Genomic DNA, 22,916 nt, shown 5'->3' with positions numbered 1-22,916 from the left:
ACTGCCCTTGTGCATAGGAGGCTACAGCCCCCATGGGCTTGTTGGAGTCCTGGAGAGGCCTCCTCACCCCAGGCCATCCCAGTAAGTCAGGGCAGGGAGGGCCATCTCAGAGTACTCAGAAACTCCCAAATTCTGAAAAGTCCTTCTTTTGAATTAATCCCCCTTTTGATGATGAGATGGCTCTTCCTCATTCTCCTTTTGCTTAATTTCCCCTTAAAACAGGCCCGAGTGCCCTCTGGATACAGTGAGGACACACCAAGTGAGAGCAGCAGCTGAGTCAACAGGATCAGGCAGTTCAGTGAAAATTCCTTTTTTGGAAGCCAGGCAGTCACTTTCCAGGACTGCTGAATCCTTGGGAAGTGACGCAAGCCTGAGTCAGCAAGAGGCAGGAGCGAGCACTCCTTGGAAGGTGCCTCCTTGGAAGGTGCCCTAAGTGAGCAGCTTCTGGGGCGCTGTGCTGTCCTTTCACCCCAGACTTCAGCACACAGGGCTGTGGGAAGGGCTCTCCCAGCAGGGCTCCTTATATAGAAAACAGTTGACCAGAGGCTCTCACAGACAGCACAGGAATTGCCTTTGAGCAGTCTACGAAACTCCCTTTACCAGCAGCGCGTCTTACTCTGTTATCTCTATCAGAGAAGAGCCTGGGTTCTGAGGAATGTCACAGTGGTTCCTTTACTGTTTCCCTTCCTGCCGGGGGTCCCTGGTTCCTGGCCCAGTTCTCCAAGTAGGCAGTTCAGACACAGTGCCAGCCCAGGACCGGAGCGGGCCCTGGTGACAGGGACTGGAGAGGGGAACTCTGGACTGTTTGTGAAGGGAAGAAACCTCTGGGCTCACCAGGGATGGTTTGACAGTGGGCAGAAACCACAGAGGTGGTTTGGGATGCAGGAAACCCTGGCTTCTAGGGTTCATGAACGGCCTGTGGCGTCTTTTCACTGGGCTTGAGCTGTCAGCCAGGAAAGGAGAAAGATACCTGTGGCAACATTCCTAATAGGAAACCCACAAATCTGAATAGAAGTAGATCTGTCTCCTAGCATGTTACCCTTATTCTAGTAGCAGCACCCCCATTTCTTGTAGGGAGCCACATCTCCCCAGCTGACCCATGTGGTTGGGGCTAGCCTTCCCAGTCTGCAGGATCAGGCATGTGGCCTTGTGTGTCACACCACCTGCGGGGACCGTGGTTCAAAGAGGGGCCTGGCTCAAAGAGTCCCTCTGGAGGCAGTCCGGGACTTCCTGCTCCGGAGCCAACATCTTCTTGCCATGTGAAGAGGTCCTGCTTGAGGATGATACCAACTCGGAGGCAAACAGGACCGAGAAATGAAGAGACAGGTTTCTGGCCACCTTGTTTGAGGGCCCATATCTGCTGTGTCTGCAGCTAGAGCCCCGCTGTTCTCCTCCACTGCCTCCTGGCTTGTGGCAGCCAGAGTCAGAATTCTGTTACTTGTAACCAAGGGTCCCAACTGAGAACACAGGTGACATCAGGAAGTGAAGACAGGGTCCACTAGCATCGTTTATCAGGTCTAGGAGTCAAGCAGTTTGTTTTTTTTTTTTTTAGGAAAAAAGCTGAAAGTGCTGTTTGAAGACATCCTTAAGCTTTTGGGTCCCTTTAGCTCATTTAGGGTCCACATTAAAAACAAATCACTAACATTTGACAGCTCATTAGTTCTGTCTCACCATATACTAATAAAGACTTAAAAGTGGTTGTATCTGTAAGCATAATATTTCTGGCTGAGTTTTGCTTCTAGATGGAAGAAGAAATGGTCACCAGAAAGTATTACACATATTACGAGTCGCTCTTGTGATTGGTTTATTGCAGGAGGTGAGGAGCCAAAAGGGCCTAATGCAGGTGGTGTTGCTCCTTAGCCACCCAAGACACTCCTACTTTGGAGTCCCTTCCTCCCCACACAGAGGCACCTACACATCTGCCACTCAGGGCACCCCGCTGCACAGCCCCTGTGTCATGTGCTGTCTGGCCCCCTTCCTTTTATCTGGGTACCATTCCTGAGCAGAAGTGATGGACAGCTTACAAGTGCATGTATATGTCGTGTATAAGTGAACATAAGCATCTTCAAAATTTGTCATTTGAGAAGGAACATGTGGGTCAAGGCTGGTTAAGCCCTTCAAAATGCAACCCTATCCAACTGTGAATTTCTGCCTGAGGCACAACCCAGGAGAAGTCGGCTCTTCTGTGTCACCCAGCACTCTGAGCATGTGCTTGCCCGTGTAGATGAGGAAGTGTCCGGTTACTTGGGCAGCATGGGACAGGAACCGCAGCAGGCTCCTGTAACAGAAGGGACAAGGACGTACATCAGGCTTGGCGTTCTGAGCCAGTGAAGAACAGATGGAGTGGGAATTTTTCACAACCCTCATCCCTGAAACATGGGCTCAGAGTAGGCAGTGCTCATACCCCCCTCTCACTCCACTCGGGTTAGGGAACACACAGATGCTACTCGGAATGTCTGAGTAGGACCTGGAACTCTGTTTCTGGTGAGCTCCCAGGTGATGCTGACGATGCCCACTGGACCTACCCTTCCACTAGCCCCCTAACTAGAAAGAGCTGAGTAGGCTCCTGAGAATAAATACTATGTCCTATCTTTGGCCACTTGCTTACTCTGGTGGCCTTGGGTGTGTGGGGCTTGTTACTGAAATCAGTCAAATCAGGTGTGAACAGAGAAGTTAGCTTAGAGAGAGGCTTACAAAAATTGCAGCTGTGATTCTGTGACCCAGTTTGCTTAGGGCAGCTGGGACATCCCAACTTGACCCTGTTGGCATCTAAGTTCTAAGGCTGCGTCTGGGATTCATGTTATTTTGGACTAAAAAAGTTGCTCTCATTCAAATTCTTATCTGCCAAGTTCAGAGCTAAAGGGCTTCATCCCAGTTTTAAAGCTGTCACTTCCTAAAGACAGCCAAATCTGGGGGTCAGCTGTGTGGGTCAGGACAGCCCTTGGCTCCTGGTGTCCCCAAGAGGGGCTTTGGCAGGGGGTGCCTTCCATCTGGGGGCCTTTGTGACTTCTGTAGCTGCTTGTGGTGTCATCAGACTTATCTGATGCTAAGAATCAGTGACAAGAAGGCTGAATTTTTGGTGAGGTTTTACTTTATTATACTTTTCTAAGTTGTAATTTTTCTGTCTCACTTTAAAATTCAAGCAATTTTCTCCCATTTCAGCAAAAAGATGAAACTCTCCTGGGAGTCAAGATTTCAACAGCAGGACAGTGACAGTTGTCTAGGAGTTTGGCCCCTGACGGTTCTGGTGGGAAACGGAGGCTACGCAGAAGTCATCACAGACCTAAGCGTGTTCCAGACCCTGGAGGGCTGTCTGTGGAGAGCAGTCTTGTTTCTGAAGCCTTTCTCCTCCTGAGCTCTGGGGAAGTCAGAGCAGTCCTTACAGGACAGTGGAGAAAAGGGCTCTCAGAGGAGCAGGCAGGCCTGCCCAGAAGGGCTGTGCAGACAGCATGGAGCCAGCAGTTACAGCCTTTTTACATCAGCTTCAAAGACCTTCTGCCACTGTAGTCTCTCCGCCCATCCATCCCTCCATAGAGAACTAGAGCTATGGAGGGAGCATCAATGATGAGTTTACTGGAGGGACAGATGTAGGTGTCTTCCAAGCCTATGCAATCATGAAGAACTTGGAAGCAACCTTCTCATTTTAAAGATGACAAAACAGAGGCTCAGAGAAATTAAGTAACCTGTTAAAGGTCATACAGCTACTTGCTTAGAGGCTGAGAGCAACTGTAGGTGTTCCTCTTAGTTCAGGGCTCAGTGACATGGTGTCCAACCTGGTTACATCCAAGGAGTGTTTCTGGTGAACACACAGAATTTGTTCAGATAGGTTGGGGTGGGCACCAGGGATCTGTCTTCTATAGGCTTCCCTGTGATCCACATTAAAAACCAGCCCAGAGCTCAGCCATGTTCCCATGCCACCTTACTGCTGGCTTTGAGGTAGTGGTGATACAGAAATACTGTAAGAGAGTATTTATCCAGGTTTGGGTGGCTACTGTCTACAAACCAGGTCAGAATCTCCATGGCTCTGATTTTTGCTGTCATTGCTGAGAATTAAGGTTTAAAAATGCACAGCTCTAGTTTTTTTTTTAAAATTGGTTGTTCTTTACATTTATTAAATTTTTGTTTCCATTAAGCATTTAATGGTCTTTGGAGAAAGAAATACATATATTTTGGAGTAAGACTTTTTGTTTTCTGAAATAAGTCTGGAATAAGAGCTAAACTACTCTTATGACTGTGAATTACTCAAATGACATTATGAATTAGAGTGAATTTCAACAGCTACATTCAGGTCAGGACCTCCGAGGAGCAAGCTGGGGACAAGCTGCTGGGGATGGGCTGCTGGGGACAGGCTGCTGGGGACAGGCTGCAGGGACCAAGCTGCATGTGGCTTCCATGCAGTTGACCCTCAGTTGACCCTGAAGTCTGTTACCTCAGCAGGGCCTTGAGCCCTGTACACCGAAAGTTGTAGGACACTGAGTACATCTCATACATGGTGGCCTTCACGTTGAGGCAGCCAAAGATATCCTTGGGATTCAGCTTGTACAAGTCGAAGGTGACTTTTGCTATTCCTGATTTCTTTGGTTTCTGGCGGGCGGTGATGTAGTTAGTACCCTAGGACAGCAAGGGAGGAAGAGAGATAAGGAGCATCCTGCCTATGACATGCAAATCCTGTAATTCTGGTTTTATGCCTGTGTTCACTGTTGGTTTAAAAACTGTCAGTGACTCAGCTGCTAATTATTTGAGGAATGTTCTTAGCAGACTAATATGCTGATACTGCTCCCAGGTCCAAACCCATAAGAAAGTACCCTTCCTTAATCTGCTTTGAGTTCAGTGACTCAGGATGACTGATTGGGCTTCCGGGCCTTGCTTTCAGGACCTAGGGATCGATGACTGGCTGTGCTGTGAACCCGTGGTATTGAGAGGAACTCAAGCTCATCACTGAGGGTGACCATTGTTACTTGATTGACATGGATGGTCTCATGACTATGAAACAGTCTGATTAAAGAGAAGCAGTCAGCATTTTTTTCCATTTTATAAGAGGCTTCTGGACAGAGAGTTTCAGAATCACATGGCCAGAAGAGGAAGGGGCAGTGTGAGAACTCTTTTAGGGCATCCCTTATTTTCTAGTAACTGCTCTGGAGGAAAGCTGACTTCCTGGGGACACCTAAAGAGGTTTGGTTCCAGGACCCACTCCCAGTCTACTTGAAACATCACAGACCCTTTAGGGTGGGAGGAGAAAGTGTTTATAAACAGCATTGCAATATAATCTTCCCCACCAAGGGCACTGAAAAGAAAAGAGCTGTGCCAGGGTACACACGCCAGACCCAGGGCTTGCTCTTCCACACACGGGTCTTGCAGTGTTTAGGTTTAATGTACGTAAATCAATAGTTACAAAGCCTGTGTTGGTTCTGGGGTTGGGAGTGGTCAGGCTATGAATGTTAAATCCATAATGAAAATAACCTACTACATCTGAGGTGAAAACAAATTCCCATTAAAGCACTCCAACCCTTTTGCTGGAGCCCTCTTCTTCCCTCCCACGCAGACCATACACAGTGAGATCCAGGCTGTTGCCCAACGTTGAAGGCACATGAGGTCCTGCAGCCTCTTCACTTTAGGGAGTGCAAGCACCCCATCGTTTAGGAAATATATATTTTTTTTAAAGATTTTTATTTATTTATTTATAGAGGGGAAGGAGAGAGGGAGAGAAACATCAATGTATGGTTGCCTTTTTGTGCATCCCCTGCTGGTAGTTAGCCTGCAAGGAACCTGTTCGCAACCCAGGCATGTGCCCTGACTGGGAATCGAACCGCGATCGTCTGGTTTGCAGGCCCACGCTCAATCCACTGAGCTACGCCAGCCAGGGCCTAGGAAATATTTTTAAAAATCAAGATTATACTGCTGCAACTGTTTTTTTGTTGCCTCATGTTCCTTTCTGTTTTATGAAAGTTTTTTGTCTTACTTTCCCTAAATGTCTTCCTTGAGTGTGGTCTTAAATCCAAATTAAGATGTGCTCACAAAGCTAATGCACTTGCTATCTGACTCAGGGCATGTGGAGATCTGTACTGCTGATTAAGGAAGGAGGAAATGAGAGCTGCTGAGGGGGCTCTCATTTGAAATTCAGAAGCTGCTTCCTCATAGGCTTTGTGACTTTGAGACTAAAGAAGGGAGACCCCTGGTGGTTATTTCTGGGCTGGAAGTTCTTGCCCAAGTCAGATAAAATTTGCCTCACTGGTAAAAACACCTCCAAGTGGGGTAGGATCTTTATTCAGTTCTGAGGTGCACATTTCCACCTTAAAGGAAGGTGGCTAAAAAGTGGAAGTCAAGGGAAGACTCTAACCCAAACTCACATGTCACCCAGGCCACACTAGACTGAGGATGGCTTTAGGCCTCTCCTAAAACCATCATATCTCAGACTTACTTGTATCCCATGCTCCCTATCACTGCCCTATGGGCATCCCAGTGCCCATCCACACCTGGGGCTTACACATGGTACATATGTTCCATATTAACCAATTCCTCCCAGTGACTTCCATGATCTACCGGCATGATCAGCTGCTTTAAAGATACTTTATTTTAAATTGTATGCTTTTTATAATTGGTCTGTAGTTTTCTTCTTCCACTTGGAAAGATTACAAAGTATTTGACATGTAAAGGAGCGTATATATATGTAAAAATAAGGAACAATAAGATGCATGTACCTACTCTACATAAAAAACCAGTATAACCCTATCTGCCTCTCCCAATTATATTCTTCCATTTCCCAAGAGAAAAACAACTTAAGTTGTGCATCATTCTATTACTTAAAAAAGATTAGCATGTGTATCTTAAGTATTATATAGCTGATTTTATATGCTTTTTGAATTATCTATAAGTTGTTAAATGCAGAGGTTCTCAAAGTGTAATTTGGAGACACCTGGGGGATCCTGAGGTCCTTTCAGGGGATCGAGAAGTCAAACTATTTTTATAATAAACACTAAGCTGCAATTTGCTTTTTTACTCTCATTTTCTCACAAGTAGTGGCATTCTCCACTGTACATTTGGGAAAGCTGCATAACTCAATGAATCAGTATTTTCTAAATAACTAATTCATGATGTTAAAAATCATCCCTGCCAAAGACATCCACTAAAGTGCAAGATGGACCAGTGCATTCCAATGTAACAGATGAGGCAGACTTCACAGGTGTGTCTTCAGATTCCAAGCTGCACCAGCCTTTGGGACACACCACCACTTGTTGAGTTGTGGTGTAGTATCAAAAGAGCATCCTCAGCCATCAGAAAAGACCATTAAAATACTCTTTCCTTTCTTACTACCTATATCTGGTAGGTCATACTTTTTTCACACACTTCCATCAAAACAATATATTACAACAGATTGAATACAGACACAGATATGAGAATTTAGCTGTCCTTTATTAAGTGAGGGATTCAAGAGGTTTGCAAAAATGTAAAATAATTTTACTCCTCATTAAATATTTGTTTTGAGAAATAGTTATTTTTCATAAAAATATGTTATTTGCCATTAACTGTTTTGGGTTATTGTTTTTAATGAGTAATACATTTTTAAAAATTCTCAATTTTAATTTTGAATATGAGATCTATATCTGTAGCTTAGAGTTTCTAAGCCTTGGCATGATGACAGTTGGGGCTCAATAAAGCTTCGTTGTGGGGGCTTTCCTGTGTGTTGTAGAATATTTAGCAGCATGTCTCATTCACACCCACTAGATGTCAGTAGTATATCCCTGTTCCAGAGGTAAAAAACCAAAAAGGTTTCAGACTTTGCTAAATGTCCCCTGAGGAACAAAATAATTCCTACTTGAGAACCCCCTGCTCAGTGAATATCTATAGGTTCTATTGATCTAACTCACAGAAACAAAGCTATTTGGGATCTTCATTAATTTTTAAGAGTGGAGAGAGAGATGAAAAAGTATGAGGACCAAAAAAAAATTCTGAGGACCCCTTGCTTAGTGTATTATTCTGCTATGTTTTCGCCCAACATAGTTGGTGAGATTTATTCACATAGATGTCTGTAGTGGTATATCATGCATTTTCACAGCAGAAAAGTACTCTATCCAATGAATATACAAGGGTGTGTTTATTTATGTATATTGATACAGAAGCACTTGGCTGGGTATTTTGTGCTGGGTATATGTGTAAGAATGGACTTGCTCGGCTCAACTCAATGGGATAAAGGCAAGTAGTTTTAAACACTTGTTGGTGGGAGCATAAGAGGGTTCATTGTTCCACATCTTAAAAACCAGAAAAATTTAAAAGCCTAACAATACCAAATCTGGTAATGGTGTAAAAGAGTATCTTGCTGTGCTCTTAGGTTTCATCAGTCACCAATGAGGTTGAGTGTTTCCCCATGTTTTATTGTTCATTCTGCAGATGCTTGTCCCTTGTTTCTGATCATTTTTCTATTGGATTGTCTATAGTTTCCATTTCTGACTTGTGTGAGACCTTTAAATCTGAGAAATACTAATTATTTTTCAGATTATCTTGGAAACACCTCCCCACTTGCAGCTTCTTGTTTTACGTCCTTTATAGTATCTTTTGATGAACAAAATTTTTAATGAAGTTGAATTTATCATCTTAAAAATAGTTTGTGTGTTGTGTTTTGCTTTAAAAAAATAACACCTGAGAATGCCAAGTAGATCTTCTCAGTCATGTCTCCAACTTTCTTCCTGTTCCCTACCTCTCTCTTTTTGTGTTACAACATGGGCACCTTCTTTTGACATAGCTCTGGGTCTTTTATTATTATCTATAGTCCTCTTGCAGTTTTCATTCACTGTAACTGCTATTATTTTTCATTTTTAGAAATTTTATTTATCCTTTCAAGTCTATTTAGTTTTAAAAGCTCCTTTTTGTTCCTTATTACTTTAGATTACTTTTTATGCCTCTTTGAACATTTTAAATACGCTATTTTATACCCTGTACCTGATGATCCAACATCTGAGGCCTCAGCAGGCCTGACTTTGTTATTCTCTGTTACTCTCACACTTAGTGCTTGAGTCCTGTGTTTTGTATTTTATTGGGAACTCACATTTGCTGGAACTTTAGGAACAAAATTCTTTCAGCCTGGGTCAACGCATTCATTCTGAGCCTATTTGCTCCTGCTAGTTACATGGGGCACATCAGCTCTCGATCACTGGGACTGGAGGGAGAGGCTATTCGAATAAAGAGTATTCAACAAGTAAACTCCTTCCACTGATGCTTCCTCCCTGGATTTCTGTAAACTAAACTTTCAGCTCGGGTGACTTTAGAATCAACGATCCCTATAACCCCACGAAGGCAGCTGTCTCACAGATCCCCAGGAAGAACCTCTAAAAGTCTCTGCTTTATGGGCAGCTCTGACTTGCACTTTTCTGTTAGCCCAAGACTTAGTTTCCTCCTCTCAGCATCCATCAAAACCAAACCCTTAGTCACTGAGGTCAGTGGATGCCCACAGGTGAGAGCCAGCTTTAGTGTTTGCTTTCCCTTCTGGATTCTGGCTCCCACAAAAAAAATTTGGCCTCTGAGGATTTCCTTTTCTTAAAGATCAGTTAGGCATATAAAAAGATGTTCTAATATTTGTTTCACATTTCTAGTGGGAGGGTTTTCCAAGATATAGTTTAGAAACTATATAATCTATAGTTTTCCTAGAAATAAATAACTTTATTCTATCTCTTTTCTTTTTAAAAAATATTTTATTTATTTGTTTTTAGAGAGAGGGAAGGGAAGGAGAAAGAGGGGGAGAGAAACATCAGTGTGTGGTTGCCTGTTGTGCACCCCCTACTGGGGACCTGGCCCACAACCCAGGCATGTACCCTGCCTGGGAACCAAACTGGCTACCCTTTGCTTTGCAGCCCCATGCTCAACCCAATGAACTACATTAGCCAGGGCTGTCTCTTCACTTTTGTAAATACACACTTTTGTAGTCACACACACAGTCTAATTTCATTGGCTGTGTTAGCTTGTTGGCCTCCTAAGGATAGAAGACAGTGAAAGGTCAGCAGGTCATATCTACAAGCTTTAACAGGATCCGTAGCTATTCACTGCTCAAACCCTAGATCAGAGAGCATCAGCTCACAAAGATGCTACATTTCCTAGAAATACTTATATGAATGCCTCTGAGGGTGATACATCCAGTTATTAGGTGCATATATAAAGGATATTTTAGAAAGTGGGCAAGTCAACACCAAAGTAGGGAATTCATTTTTGCAGGTAAAAAGTCTACCCAGTAGCTATTTTGGATAACAGTGTGTTTGCTTACCGGTGTCCACTTCTGTCCTTTTTCCAAGATCATGAAATGCGTGTTATCTCCCAAGGTCTGAAAGAACTCTTCTGTGTCCACCATGGTGCCGTCTTCCTCCAGCACCAAAGTGACCAGCGTGCTCGTGATAAGTAGGGCATCCAGAGTCTAGGTTGGCAATACATCAGAGACATTTGACCATTGACAGACATTAACTATGTTATAGAAGAGCTGGGGGATTTTGATAAAAGTTTAATGGTCAAAATATATCTGAAGTGGTATCTATGATTCAGTCCTGGCTTGGAAAAAGACAAATTAATTAAGATTTTAAAGGGACCTATCTCCAGAGATTTCAATGACATAAGATAAATGATTACATTTAATAATATTTACAGTTTCTAGAAATACCTGTTTTGACAGATAAAAAGAACAATCCTCCACATATGATATTTAAGGAGCTTGAGTCTTATGTGACATATTTGAATGTGCCTCTTACTTAAGAGCCTGCACGTTGGATGCTTGTTTCTCATTTCCCTGGGTGTCTGTGTCTAGGTTATGCCTCCTGTGATTCTCCCGTATTTTATGATCTAGGACACTTAGATTAAGGAATATTCTTCACTGGCCTTTATAACAAAAAACAGATTTTCAAAGTCTGCTGCTTCCCTATATTCTCTCTTGCCAAACAAAGTTACATTATCAACTGATGGCTGTTTGTAAGGTTTTTGTCTTTGTACTTAAATCTTTTATGGTACAAAGATGCAGTAATGTTTCCTTTCATTCTTATTTAACCACTTAGAAATGGTCTCCCTTAGACTTTTCAAGGCCAAAGACATGGACATTTCATTCTTTGCATTGGCTTAGTACCAACACCCTGAACCTTCTAAGGACTGGTGGGGAGGCACTGTGGCTGGTGGTACCTTGCTGAGCAGCTCCTTCAGACTGCTTGCCATCACCCCCCGCCGGCTGCTTCTGTCGTGGTTGGAGACTCGGAAAGGGCGAGCTGAATGCATGATGGGAGTGAGTAGGACTCTCTTCGTCTGTGATCCTACAAATGTCAGGGGCCTGGAAATGGAGAACAAAAGTAAAAGATATATTTGACTCTAAAAGGAGTCTTTAAAGAGAGGTTTGGAGTAGTACAAATATCAAACAATTTTAATATCTACACCTAAAAGAAAGAAATCCAATGGTTGGAAATTATAAAAAATTATGTGTCACTATCTATTTATCTCCCAATATCCAAGGAACAAAAAAAATAATACATAAAATTAAAGACACAACCATTATTACACCAGAACACTCAAAGTCCTTGCAATGCAACATTATAATCTGGATCTAGAAACTGATTAAAAGTGAAATTTTTGCTGAAAGTAATTGCAGAAATCAACCAACCAACCCACCAACCCACCAACCAAAGTCCTTGCAGTAACTAGTTGAGAAAGAATGATAAAGGTATTAAAAGAAATAAGAATTCTATTCTGACCCTGACTGGTGTGGTTCAGTGGGTTGGGCATTATCTACAAAAGGAAAGGTTGCTGGTTCCATTCCCAGTCAGGGCACAGGCCTGGGTCACATGGGTGCACGCACACAAAGTAGTTACATATTTGTACAATAAGACCAAGCCAGAAATTGATCACTACAGCAATAAACCAATTTAAAAAATTAAGTTAGGGTCAACAAGCAACAACAGAACACTGTAATAACTGTGGTTGGAATAACAAAGAAGGAACAGAACTTTGGACCATATATCACATGATCCTTTGAAGTAATTTTCATATTTATCAGAGAATTAACTCAAAATTTCTCTACAAAAAAAGAACTAATGTGGAAAAAGAGAAGAATAATAGCAAAACAAGTCAAGAAAATTTTTTGAGAAAAAAATCTCTACCTATGGTTATTAAATTTTCACCACCTAGCAACTATGAAAAAGTAATAGAATGGATAAATGAGAAATACAATAGCTGATAAGATGCTTACTATGTATTCAAGCTATTTAATAAACCCATATTTTGCTCTATAAATATTAACTCAATCTTCAGAAAGCGGTGATAGTTTAAATATTCTCAATTTACAGATGGTGAAAATCAGGATAGTGAGCTGCCCACAGCCGGTAGGAGCCAGAGTTGGGATTCAGCCCCAGGTACCTGTTCTTTGTTTCGTAAAAGTGATAAGTTACTAGTTACTAACTAAATAATGAGAAAAGTTTGCATATTAGTGAACATATGAAGCTTTCGATGGCAATTAAAGAAATATGAAACCATCTTTGATACTCCACCACATGCTTAGAAACCAAAATGCAAGCAGTTGTTTAAAAATAACTCCATAAGAAGAAACAGATGTGCCTTGCTGGTAGTACTAGAGCACAGGTGGCAAACACAAGCTCCGTGGGCCGAATCAGGCCCTCCACCTTGTTTTATCCGGCTTGGCACCTTGTTTCTACCTGGCGGCAGCTCTGAGCTCCTTGCCCCTACTTAAGGAGTAGTTACATGTATACAGTCCTAAAGTGCAACATTCAGCCCTTTGAAGGCAACTGCCAGGCTGATGTGGCTCCCGGTAAAAGTGAGTTTGACACTCCTGCCCTAGAGGGTGGTTGCACTTTTTGGAGGCAAGTCTAGCAACATGTAAAGAGCTTTCATCCAAGACTGTAGACTATTTTACACTGAGGAATATATCCACGTAGAAATTATTCAAAAGAATATAAACAGTAATTAGCTCTTTGTAAAGTATATGATTGTCCAACCACTATGCCATATACCTGAACTTAATACAAAATCATATTGAAAGTAAACTATGATTGAAAAAAAATAAAATTAAAAAGAAGAAGTTAGCCCTGGCTGGAAGCTCAGATGGTTAGAGCATCACCCCAAACACGAATGTTGCAGGTTCATTCTCCAGTCAGGGCACACAGGAGAATTTACCAATAAATGCAGAAATAAGTGGAACAACAAATCAACGTCTGTCTGTCTCTCTTCCTCTCTAAAATAAATAAATAAAACATTTAGAAAAACAATGTCTTAAAAAAAGAGAAATTAGCAACATTTCAGGCAGATCTTGCTTCATGTTGGGTGCTGTGATCAGGGACATGTGACCTTATTTAATCCCCAGGACCTCAAGGCACCAGCGCCTATAGCTACACTCTTCCTAGAGGAGGACCCACCTTTAGATGCTCAAAGAGTTGTTGACAATTTAGACAAATACTTGCACTGTGAGATTCTAGAGAACGACACAAAGGACAACCCTGTAGAAAATACCAAGTAAGGACCTGACTGCTTTCTAACACTTATGACAGTTTGTTTAATCCAATGAAGGCTAAATTTCTAAATACCTGTACTGCTTTAAAATGCCTATCACCTAGGATTTAGCACTTTATTTTTATACACACACATTGTCTTGTTTATTATGCTTTGTTTTTCCAACTAGATTGGAATTTCCTTATGGACAAAGGCTTCTTTGTTGTATCCATAATGCCTAGCTTAGTGCTGAGCTTAGAACTTCTACATAGTATATTGTCTAAACTGAAGCTTTATAAATGGACATAAATGAAAATTCAATGCCTCACAAGTAATTTGCAATCTGGGAAACTGATTGTATCATAATGAACCAGCTCTCAAACACTGTCAGGCTCAGTTTATGCTATCAACAGTTGAAGGAGGCATCCCATAATAGTGAGTGTTTGTGTCTTATCCCTGTGCCTCATCAACAGACTGGAATTATGGAAACAGACCTAGATTATTAGCAAGAATTTGGCCTGAAACATATTCAGTCAGCATCACATTAGTGCCTCATCAGTGCTCACATCTGAGCACTTGCTATGACCAGCAATGTGCTAGCCCTTTACATAAATTAACTAATTATCACCACAACCTTACAAGGAAAGTATTATCCACTTCTCAGATGAGAAAACTGAGGCTCAGAGTGGTTTCTCAAGGACACTCAGTTAAAAAGGAAGAGAGGTCTGAACTTCACACCTCAACAGTAAGCATCAGTCAGGAGCGCTGTGAGGAAGAGCTGCTTTAGGACCGAAAGGACAGCAGTGTTCTCAGTTCGCCCCTCAGCCCGTTTCCTTTCGACCACTAGAGTCACTATATACTCAGTTTCCAGGGAGGCAACAGCAAGGGGATTGTGCCAGGTCAGTGGTCTCCAGTGGGGCTCCTCGTCAGAATGACAAGAGGCCCACTGGGTAAATCAGAGCCTGAGCCAATGCGGCAGTGGGACTAGCATCAGCCTGTGAACATTTGCCCTGATTCCCAGGAATTACAACAGGTTCCTTGTCACACAACACAGTGAACAAGCTGCTCACATTCTGTTGAACTGATAGAGAGAATTTGTTTAGTCTCAACCCTGGTGACTGTGTGGACGGGGCAGCGAGGATTATTCATATTATAACTTACGTTTAGAACACAGGTGGCAAACAATAGGCCCGTGGGCTGAATCTGGCCCTCCACCTTGTTGTATTTGGTCCATCACCTTGTTTCTACCTGGCAGAAGCACCGAGCTCTCACTTAACTGTTAAAGAGTAGTTACATTTATACAGTCCTAAAATTACATTCAGCCCTTTGAAGACAACCTTGAGGCTGATGTGGCCCCGGGTGAAAATGACCTTGACACCCCTGCTATATATCTTAGCACCCTGCCTAATAACTCTACAGGACCAGTATTACAGATGGGGAAAATAGGCTCAGGACATGGAGAAATTAATTAGATCAGAGTCAGCAAGTGCCAGCACAGGGGTTCAAATCTAGCCCCCACTTTCACAACATGGGGCCTTCCCTACCAGGTACAAACCCTCCTATAGCAGAGGGGAACCTTGGACCCTTACCAGCAACAGCTTCTCCTGCCACAAAGTGGGAAGTCATTGCCATTGCCCACGAGGCCTTCTAGATTCTATGGCCACTGAGACCAGGGTCTGTCTGTACATTTTTTACTTCCCCACAGCACTCACTCTGTGTTGGCACATGACCTAGTCACTGAGTAAAAGATAGGACAAAATCAGAGAAATAGGAGAACAAAGTTCATGTCTTGGAATGCTAGGTCCATGCCCTGGTGGCCATGGCACACCTTGTGGGCATGAACAGCTTTGACCTAGTTGGTCCCATATCTCTCCATTGGATACAAATGCTCACACCTGCTCCAGTGACCTAGCACAGCTGATTATACAAAGTTCTTGTTGTCCTGTAACTTCTGACAAGAGCTGGCAGTTATTTCTGGTTCTCCCTCTTCACACTGCCCTCAGGATGGTCATTCTTACTAAAAAATTAAGTGGGGGCATACAGTCTATTGTTCTTACCCGTTACAGGAGACCTGGGTCATTGTTGGAGAAAAGGCTCATGGAAGACACATAAACATTTCTGACAACCTGAAAATTAAATTCTGCCCCTTTTTGCTATGATCAGGATAAGTGATTGGATGTACCAAATTATGTATAGTCAAGACTGTCTTATATACAACATAAAAAGGGGTTAAATTAAATTTTATATATACTAAATCTATTTAACAAATACTATATGAATGCTTATTCTGCTCCAGCTAAATGAACAGCAGAGTTAACCAGCTAGCTACATGAGCGAAGCAATACAGGGTGGGAGAAAACTAGGTTTACAGTTCTGAGCACGGGAAACATAGAATTCATTCTTGTATTATTATTTATTAATTATTGCATTATTTTCCATATAAACAACTATAAAAACTATAAACCTACTTTGTCCCACCTTGTGTATTAATCCAACTCTCTTCTGGTTTTCTTAGTAGAATAATTTATGTCACTGGCCGTTAGCACAATGCCTAAAATATGTTGCTATCTCCCCCTCAATTTCTTACAATATGTTGAAACAGGAGCACTGAGAAGCCTTAAAATTCTGTTCTTAGATACACCACATATTAGTCACCTTTCCACCCGGGAAAGTGTGGACAATCATATGAAGCAGGAAAGGAAGCAGCTCACGAAAAGGAAGAATACAGACAAGGAAACATACAATGCTGTTCAAGGAAATAGATTGTTTCAGGGAAATCAGATGATAAGTGAAGTCAGACTTCATAGAATTAATCTTCAAAATTGTAAAGGAACATATCTTTCAGAAGTGAAGGAAACAGTCTGTATTTTTCCTCAAGGGAACAAGGCGTCCTCAACTTATAAAATTGTGAGAAATAAAGCTACAAACAGACTGACAGTGGATGTGAACTTTACTCCAGTAAAACAAAGCAAACCCCCACAGGCCATGAGAAAGCAACTTTACGTGGCACCCTGTGGGTTGAGGTTCATTCAGAGAGTGCTGGAAGAGAAGGCAGGCCCAAGAACAGGGTCTCTGTCAGCCACAGAGAAACGTTTTGGTGTCAACAGTGATGAGGTGACTCCGTAATTCTGGGTAAGAGACTGCGCAGGAAACTATACACAGTGAATCAATGACCAAGGGAACCCCATATTTCATTGCTATGTGGAAAAAGAGGAACCCATATGAAGTAATAAAACACAGACAGGGGTGGGCTATAAGTCAACTGAGCACTATTGCCAAAGCCAAGAGTGACAAGGGAATGTTAAGGAGGGAAGTATTGATTGCAAATAAGGGAAAGCAGAGAAATAAGACGGCTTGGGAAATATTCCTGGCTTTGGTGAGGTCTCCATGAGCTGTAGAAATTTACTTGTAAGTAAACTTAGGGATATAAGCAAGGGATATTATGGTAAAAATTTGTACTGTCAAGCTGAAATTGCAGCTTGACAAAAACCTAGAGTTTCTTATTCAAGAAAAGGAAAGATGTACTAAACAGCTAAAAAAGCAGCTATAAAATGCAATGTATGCATCAGCTTTATAAGAACTTCAGAGTTGGCCTGAATGTTGTCACTGACAGGGCAAAAAGACAGGGCAGGCTCTGTCTGGGATGACACACACGAACCTCCTCAAAGTCCAGTGTGTGTTAAAAGACTTCAGGCTCCTTTTGTTACAACTAAGGCCTTTCTTTAGTGATTAGAGATGAGTAACGGACTAATGACTGGTTAAAGATCTGATAATCACTTACACATAGCTGATCTTAAAAAGATGTGATTCGGTCACTTTCTTGGCAAAATGCAGTTATTTTTTAAAAATATTTTATTTATTTATCTTTTTAGAGGGGAAGGGAAGGAGAGAGGAAAGAAACAGCAATGTATGGTTGCTTCTCGTGTATCCCCTGCAAGGAACTGGCTGGCCCCTGCCGGAAACTGGCCTGCAACCCAAGCATGTGCCCTGACTGGGAATCGAACCTCGATCGTCTGGTTCGCAGGCCTGAACTCAATCCATTAAGCCATACCAGCCAGGGCCTGACTCTGTCTTCTATTAGTAAATAACTGCATTTTAGCCCTGGCTGGTGTAGCTCAGTGGATTGAGTGCCAACCTGTGAACCAAAGGATCGCTGTTTCAATTCCCAGTGAGGGCACATGCCTGGGTTGCAGGCCAGGTCCCCAATTTGGGGTATGAGTGCGTGCAAAACGCAACCAATTGATGTATCTCTCACACATTGATGCTTCTCTCCCTCTTTTCCCCACCCTTCTCCACTAATAAATAAAAATAAATAAAATGGTAAAAAAGGAAAGAAAGAGAGATAGTTAGGACATATTCTCCAGTTAGTTTTATTAAGGAGCACTGAGAGGAGAGAGATGTCCTGCAAGACCATAATTACAAATGTGGCAGCGAATGGCTCATGTGGCTGTTCAGCCTGGACATGGTTTTAAAGAAGGGCCAGGAAGAAAAGTGTGTTCTTTTCAACAAGTATTACAGATTATTTTCTTCCTGTTTAGTTTGGAAGCAGGTAGATTCCAAAGAATTACAGCTCTCAGTTTGGAAGCAGGTAGATTTCAAAGAACTGCAACAATAAATAGCTGATCGCACCTAGAGCTTGCCAAGTTCAGAAGGAAGGTGTTTCAGGAGATAAGATATTTCCTTATCCTTTGATTTGCCAGTATTTCATAAGCCAGTTGAACCCGTGGAAACCTCATACAGATACACTTTGGATTTGGGGACACTCTTGTAGGGGTCAGGTGCAAGGGGAGGGTCAGCCTTAATTCTGCAGGTGTGTTGCCTCCTCCTCCTCCTGGTCCAGGCAGTACCAGGGAGGAGCCAGTGCCCTCTTACCCCTCCCTGAAATTCAGCCCACCAGCTCCTCAGTGTTCTGAGGAACTTGGAGAGTGGGTGCTTGGATGTTCATGGGAGAAAAGTTTGGAGAATGAACTCCAAACTCTTCACAGTTGTTATGCCTGGGAGTGGGAGTGGGAGTGTGGAGTGGGTAGTGGGGGAAAGAGAAGAAAAACAGGAAGGAAACCAAGGACCTTACCTTGATGATTAAACCATGTTAGGGAACACACATGAATCAAGTCTGTTTCTCACCTTCCCAAGGTCCCACCACCTGACATCTTTTCCTTCCCCCCCCCCCCGTTTTAAAAAAGAAAGCCAGTGCAGTCCAGACTGTTCATCTATACATTTTGGAAACTGTTTTTCTAACCTTCAGTTTTACACACAGCCTCTTTAAGAACCCAAGTTCAGAGCCTAGTTTTATAAAGTGATTCTCCCCTCCCTTTCACCTACTCTGTCCCTCCCCTCCATACAAATGGGATCCATCATCTTTGAAAACTTGCATTTTAAAGTTCACAGGGGCTTCTCCATCCTCTTTGGAGTACTTCTGAGATCTTCAGAGAAACAAGGTCTCTTTCTTAAACCTCTAAAGTTACAGCCACGTGGAATCTTTAGGATTTATCAACAGGGGTTGGTGTGGTATGTCGACAGGATGTGTAAGAAACCCAAGACGGGAAAGGAGTGGAGCTAAGCCAAGCGGCTACGGGGTCTGCGGGCTCCGGATTCCTGCCTAGGCATCTGCCTTGGGATGCAGGGTTTCTCTCCAAGCCCCGCCCGCTACAAATCCGGTGGGTTCAGCAGCCCGGCCCGGGAACTTACAAGTGCCTCCCCGGTCAGTCAACCCTCCGGTTGGAACCCACAGCCCGCACTCGCTCGGGGGGGAAAACCTGGGTGCCCGAGGCCTCTGAGTGTCCCCACCAGCTCTCCTCCGACGCCCCAGCTCCCCTCGCGAACCGGAGGACCCCGAGAAGCCCTGTCCCCACGCACCTGGGTTCTGGGACGTCGCCCTCCTGTGTGTCAGCCCCTAAGGCAAGAGATGCGGCCACTCCCGCACTCGCCCCTGATACTTGCTTCGCGGACGCCCGCGCGCGTGGGGCAGCCACACCTGATGCTTGCAGCCAGCTGGAGGACAGGGAGGAGACCGGCTCTGGCTCTGCCTACCCAGCTGGCCCGCGGCGTGGGCGCCAGGGAGTGGGTCGGGCCGCGGGGAGCCGGGCGTCGGGGAGCGTGGGAATGTGGGGCCCATGGGGTGCAGCCGGAGGGGGCTCGCGGAGGGGGCGTGAGGGGTTCACTGCGGTGCTGGGCGCAGGAGGCTGCGGGGCGCCTTGCTCGGGACTCGCCTGATCAGGGCTCCCGCGTAGTCTCGGGCTATCTCCATGGGTCTGGTCTCTTCACAGGCGCAGCCTCTACCGGAGACCGCGGCCTCTTAAAGCGCCGCCTCTTAAGCGCCGCCGCCAGCCCCGCCCACCGCGGCCAGACCGGCGGGGAGCGGACCTTGGCGGCGGCCTCGCCTGCGGTCGCGGTGTGGCGCTCCGGGAGCGCGTCCGAGTCCACGGCCTGCCGGCCTCGTCGAGGGGCGCAGCTCTCCGAGACCGGGGCAGAGAACAGGACCGACGACCCCGAAATCCCAGATACTGCATGGGTCTCTTCATGGTCGCCTGTGAGCCTTCCTTTACCTTGCAATTTCGGGTTGGGGCAGTTGACATCATCAACCCCGACAGAATGGCTTTGGCTGTGGAAAGGTGGATGTGCTGGTTTAAACTCAGGTCACAAGGCGGGGGGAGAGTGGGGTGCAGGATGTGCGCCTTAGTGACCCCCCAGGCCGTGCTCAGTCAGCGCTGGGGGGTCACTGCCCCCCCCCCCGGCCCGCCCCCGACTCCTGGAGCTATTTTCAGAGGCGAGGACGTCGGGGCAGACACTGGGACACACCAGAGGCACCTGAGCTTCCTTCCGTGAAGTTGCCTCCTGGCTGTGTCATCGACATTTCAGGAACAGTAAGAAAGGCATTCAGAATAGAGGGGTAAAGGAATCATTTGGACTTCATTGACAATCTTTTTGCTATAGGCACGGGACTTCTCAGAGTAGGGAAGGCAAGAGGGAACCGAGCCAGGACTAAGGGTGATTCTATCCACCTTCCGCTTACACAGATGTCCATGTGGGAAGATGCAGTTCTACACGTTTCAGACAAGCTGAAGAAGAGGGGGAAGGTGGCACTTCTCAGGAATTCAATAGAGCTCTTAATTACAAAACTGAAGAATTCTCTTGAGATATAGGGTTTGGGACAGATCCTTAATTCCAGTCATTTAAAAGGTGTACACTTTCTGGAATAGAGATCTGCTAGTGCATACCCTCTTGCGCATAATTCAGTGATTGGCTCTACCAATTATTAGCAACTGATGACTGCCCTGTTGTAAGCCATGTTCCCAAAGAGCTCTAGCTTGACCTGAAGCTCATTTCTCCTGCCTCAACTTGTTTTTAGCACGTTGACTTAATGACTTAAATTGTGCCCCTTCCACCTGCCCTACTCCTCAGCTGAGCTCACAGAAACAAACACACTCTTCTTCCGCTTTGGAGTCACCGGTGCCAACGAGCCTCTTGTTATGTGAAGGAATGTTGAAGCTGAAAGCAATTTCCTCCCAGAATTTTGAATTCAAAGGGGCCTGCTGAGACTCCCCAGTTCCAGGGCCCAAGGAGGGTTTGTTTCCTGCCCAGGGCCACTGGGGCTGGAGGGGGTGGCACTTAAGAGATGATTAGCAACCTCTCCCACTGACACCCTGCTGTAGCCTGAATGTTTGTCTCCCCAACTCCCACATACATATATTGAAATCCTAATGCCCAATTTGGAAGGGGCTTAAGTCTTGAGGGTAGAGCCCTCCGGGATGGGAATAGCACCTTATAAAAGAGGCTCCAGTCTTGGCTGGGTAGCTCAGTTGGTTAGAGTGTCCTCCTGGTATGCTAAGGTGGGGTACAAGAAACAACCCGTGAATGCGCTAATAAGTAGAACAACAAATTGATGTTTCCCTCTTTCTCTCTAAAAAATTAATAAATATAAAAATAAAAGAGGCTCCAGAGAAGTCCTTAGCTCCTTCTGCCATGTGAGGACCATGAGAAATCAGCTAACCGTGAAGCAGGAAGGGTGGCCTCCCCAGAACCCTGTCCCCACGCTGGCACGCTGATCTCTGACTTCCAGCCTCCAAAACTGTGAACAATAAATTTCTGTTATTTATAAGCCACCTAGTCTATAATATCTTTTTAAATACTATGTATTTATTTGTCTGCTGCTGTGCGTGTATGTAAAATAATCATCCTCGTGAAATAGAAATTCATGAAAATTTAGAGGTAGGTAAAAAAGCCGAAGTCTGTATAGTGTGGCATGTGTTCCAGGGATAAGCTTTTTGTACAGGCTTCACATTTGGATCTCTCTGAATATGCACTGGTTCATTGAAAGTGGTTTAGAACATCTTCAGAGATTCATTCACTACAAAAAGGAACGGATGTTCTGGGATCTGAAGGGAGTGGTACTTGAAAATACTCCAGTCAGTGGGGGGTCATGTTGAGCATTGTGCAGACAGAATTGTTTCAGATCTGCAGCTGCCTGGGAAACTTCGTTGAGCCCAGCCTGGAGCTGGGCTTAGAAACACCTAGAGCTGTTGAACCACTTCCATCATACGGGTGGCTCTGGAGGAACCAGACATGGTGCATGCGAAAGCTGGGCAGATTGGTCAGTAGTGCTTCAGTGAGTCGAGGTCTGTGGGGCCAGATGGGGAGGCAGCAAAGCGCGGGGCCCAGTCTTATAGCATTCTCTGAGGGCAGCTGGATCAGACTAAGACATACCACAGTTTGATAGATGAGAAAATGGATCCAGGTTATGTGGACTCTGGCCTGAGAAGTCTGTGGTTGTGGCTGCGAGAGACAAATTCACACGGACCACAGAAGTCCTGTGGAGAAAAGGGGACAGCATGGGAACCCTTTGAGTGAGAGAGAGGGCCCTGACCCCCACCAGGACAAGCTTTTATTGCTTTTCTGGGTACACTACATTGAGGATGGTCCTCATTTACTATGCACAAATTTGCTGCAGGTGATTACCTTTTACAGATACAAAGGAAAGAATGTTGCTAATTACTTCAAAGGGAAGGATGTTGCAGACCAAGGGGGAAAGTGGTTGAATTGGTTACATCCATACTTGGGAGGTTTAGTGCAGATTTTAGGAAGTTAAAGATATGCAATAAACGTTTTCTGCCTCAATCCAGGGTGAGGGAATTTAGGAAAAGCAAGTGTCATAGCAGCCTAGGTACAATGCAGGCCTGATTCTCCACGGAAGAACCTATCCATGGGTGTGCGTCCTGTGTGCCAGACTTCACTCCCCATTGGCCTTTCCGAGATGGGGCCTGGGCTACATTCTCATGCCACTTGGAATGGCTCCTTATAGCCAGTCAATTCAAGTCATTCACTTTTTTAAAAACCTTTTATTGTGAAAAATTTCAAATATAAATGACATTACATGAGCACCCTTACACCCAGTGCTTGGGTCCAACCACTGTTAACATTTTGACATATTTGCTAGTTTTTTATGTGTATTTTTTATTGTTGTT

The 22,916-nt window shown here is 44.3% G+C and overlaps 2 protein-coding genes across 5 annotated transcripts; both read right to left on the bottom strand.

Moving 5' to 3' along the window:
* Nucleotides 1–1,789: 1,789 nt before the first annotated feature.
* On the bottom strand, nucleotides 1,790–19,766 carry CIDEA (cell death inducing DFFA like effector a). Of its 4 annotated transcripts, none has more exons than XM_037067612.1 (5): nucleotides 19,665–19,766; nucleotides 11,146–11,290; nucleotides 10,250–10,396; nucleotides 4,430–4,611; nucleotides 1,790–2,278 (listed from the first exon to the last, which is right to left on the bottom strand). In XM_037067612.1, exons 1-5 carry the CDS (start codon nucleotides 19,700–19,702, stop codon nucleotides 2,131–2,133), a joined length of 660 nt encoding a protein of 219 aa, XP_036923507.1. In that variant the 5' UTR covers nucleotides 19,703–19,766; the 3' UTR covers nucleotides 1,790–2,130. The 4 variants fall into 4 exon arrangements, with proteins under 4 accessions (XP_036923507.1, XP_036923509.1, XP_036923510.1 ...); XM_037067614.1 differs by lacking the exon at nucleotides 19,665–19,766 and adding an exon at nucleotides 19,486–19,633; XM_037067615.1 differs by lacking the exon at nucleotides 19,665–19,766 and adding an exon at nucleotides 19,383–19,404.
* A 1,880-nt stretch (nucleotides 19,767–21,646) lies between these two features.
* LOC119001978 (guanine nucleotide-binding protein G(I)/G(S)/G(O) subunit gamma-5-like) lies at nucleotides 21,647–22,032 on the bottom strand. Its single transcript, XM_037067639.1, is given in 2 exon segments — nucleotides 21,647–21,967; nucleotides 21,969–22,032. Coding segments are annotated over 2 exon segments (216 nt in total). The 5' UTR covers nucleotides 22,020–22,032; the 3' UTR covers nucleotides 21,647–21,802.
* Between the last annotated feature and the right edge of the window lie 884 nt (nucleotides 22,033–22,916).

This window comes from Sturnira hondurensis, unplaced genomic scaffold (genome assembly GCF_014824575.4).
Source record: "Sturnira hondurensis isolate 20B ecotype Veracruz unplaced genomic scaffold, ASM1482457v3 Scaffold0017338, whole genome shotgun sequence".
In the NCBI taxonomy this organism is placed as follows: domain Eukaryota; kingdom Metazoa; phylum Chordata; class Mammalia; order Chiroptera; family Phyllostomidae; genus Sturnira; species Sturnira hondurensis.
The sequence above is the reverse complement of the archived record's forward strand: the minus strand, read 5'-3'. Positions and strand labels throughout refer to the sequence as shown.

What these genes read in the sequence shown, in the direction of transcription:
- CIDEA (XM_037067612.1), bottom strand. Translation starts at nt 19,702, where the DNA reads ATGGAGATAGCCCGAGACTACGCGGGAGCCCTGATCAG. An exon ending in TGAAGGAGCTGCTCAGCAAG is followed by an intron (nt 10,397 to 11,145) that starts GTACCACCAGCC and finishes TTGCCAACCTAG; the next exon opens with ACTCTGGATGCCCTACTTAT. An exon ending in GGGCTCAAGGCCCTGCTGAG is followed by an intron (nt 2,279 to 4,429) that starts GTAACAGACTTC and finishes CTTCTGTTACAG; the next exon opens with GAGCCTGCTGCGGTTCCTGT.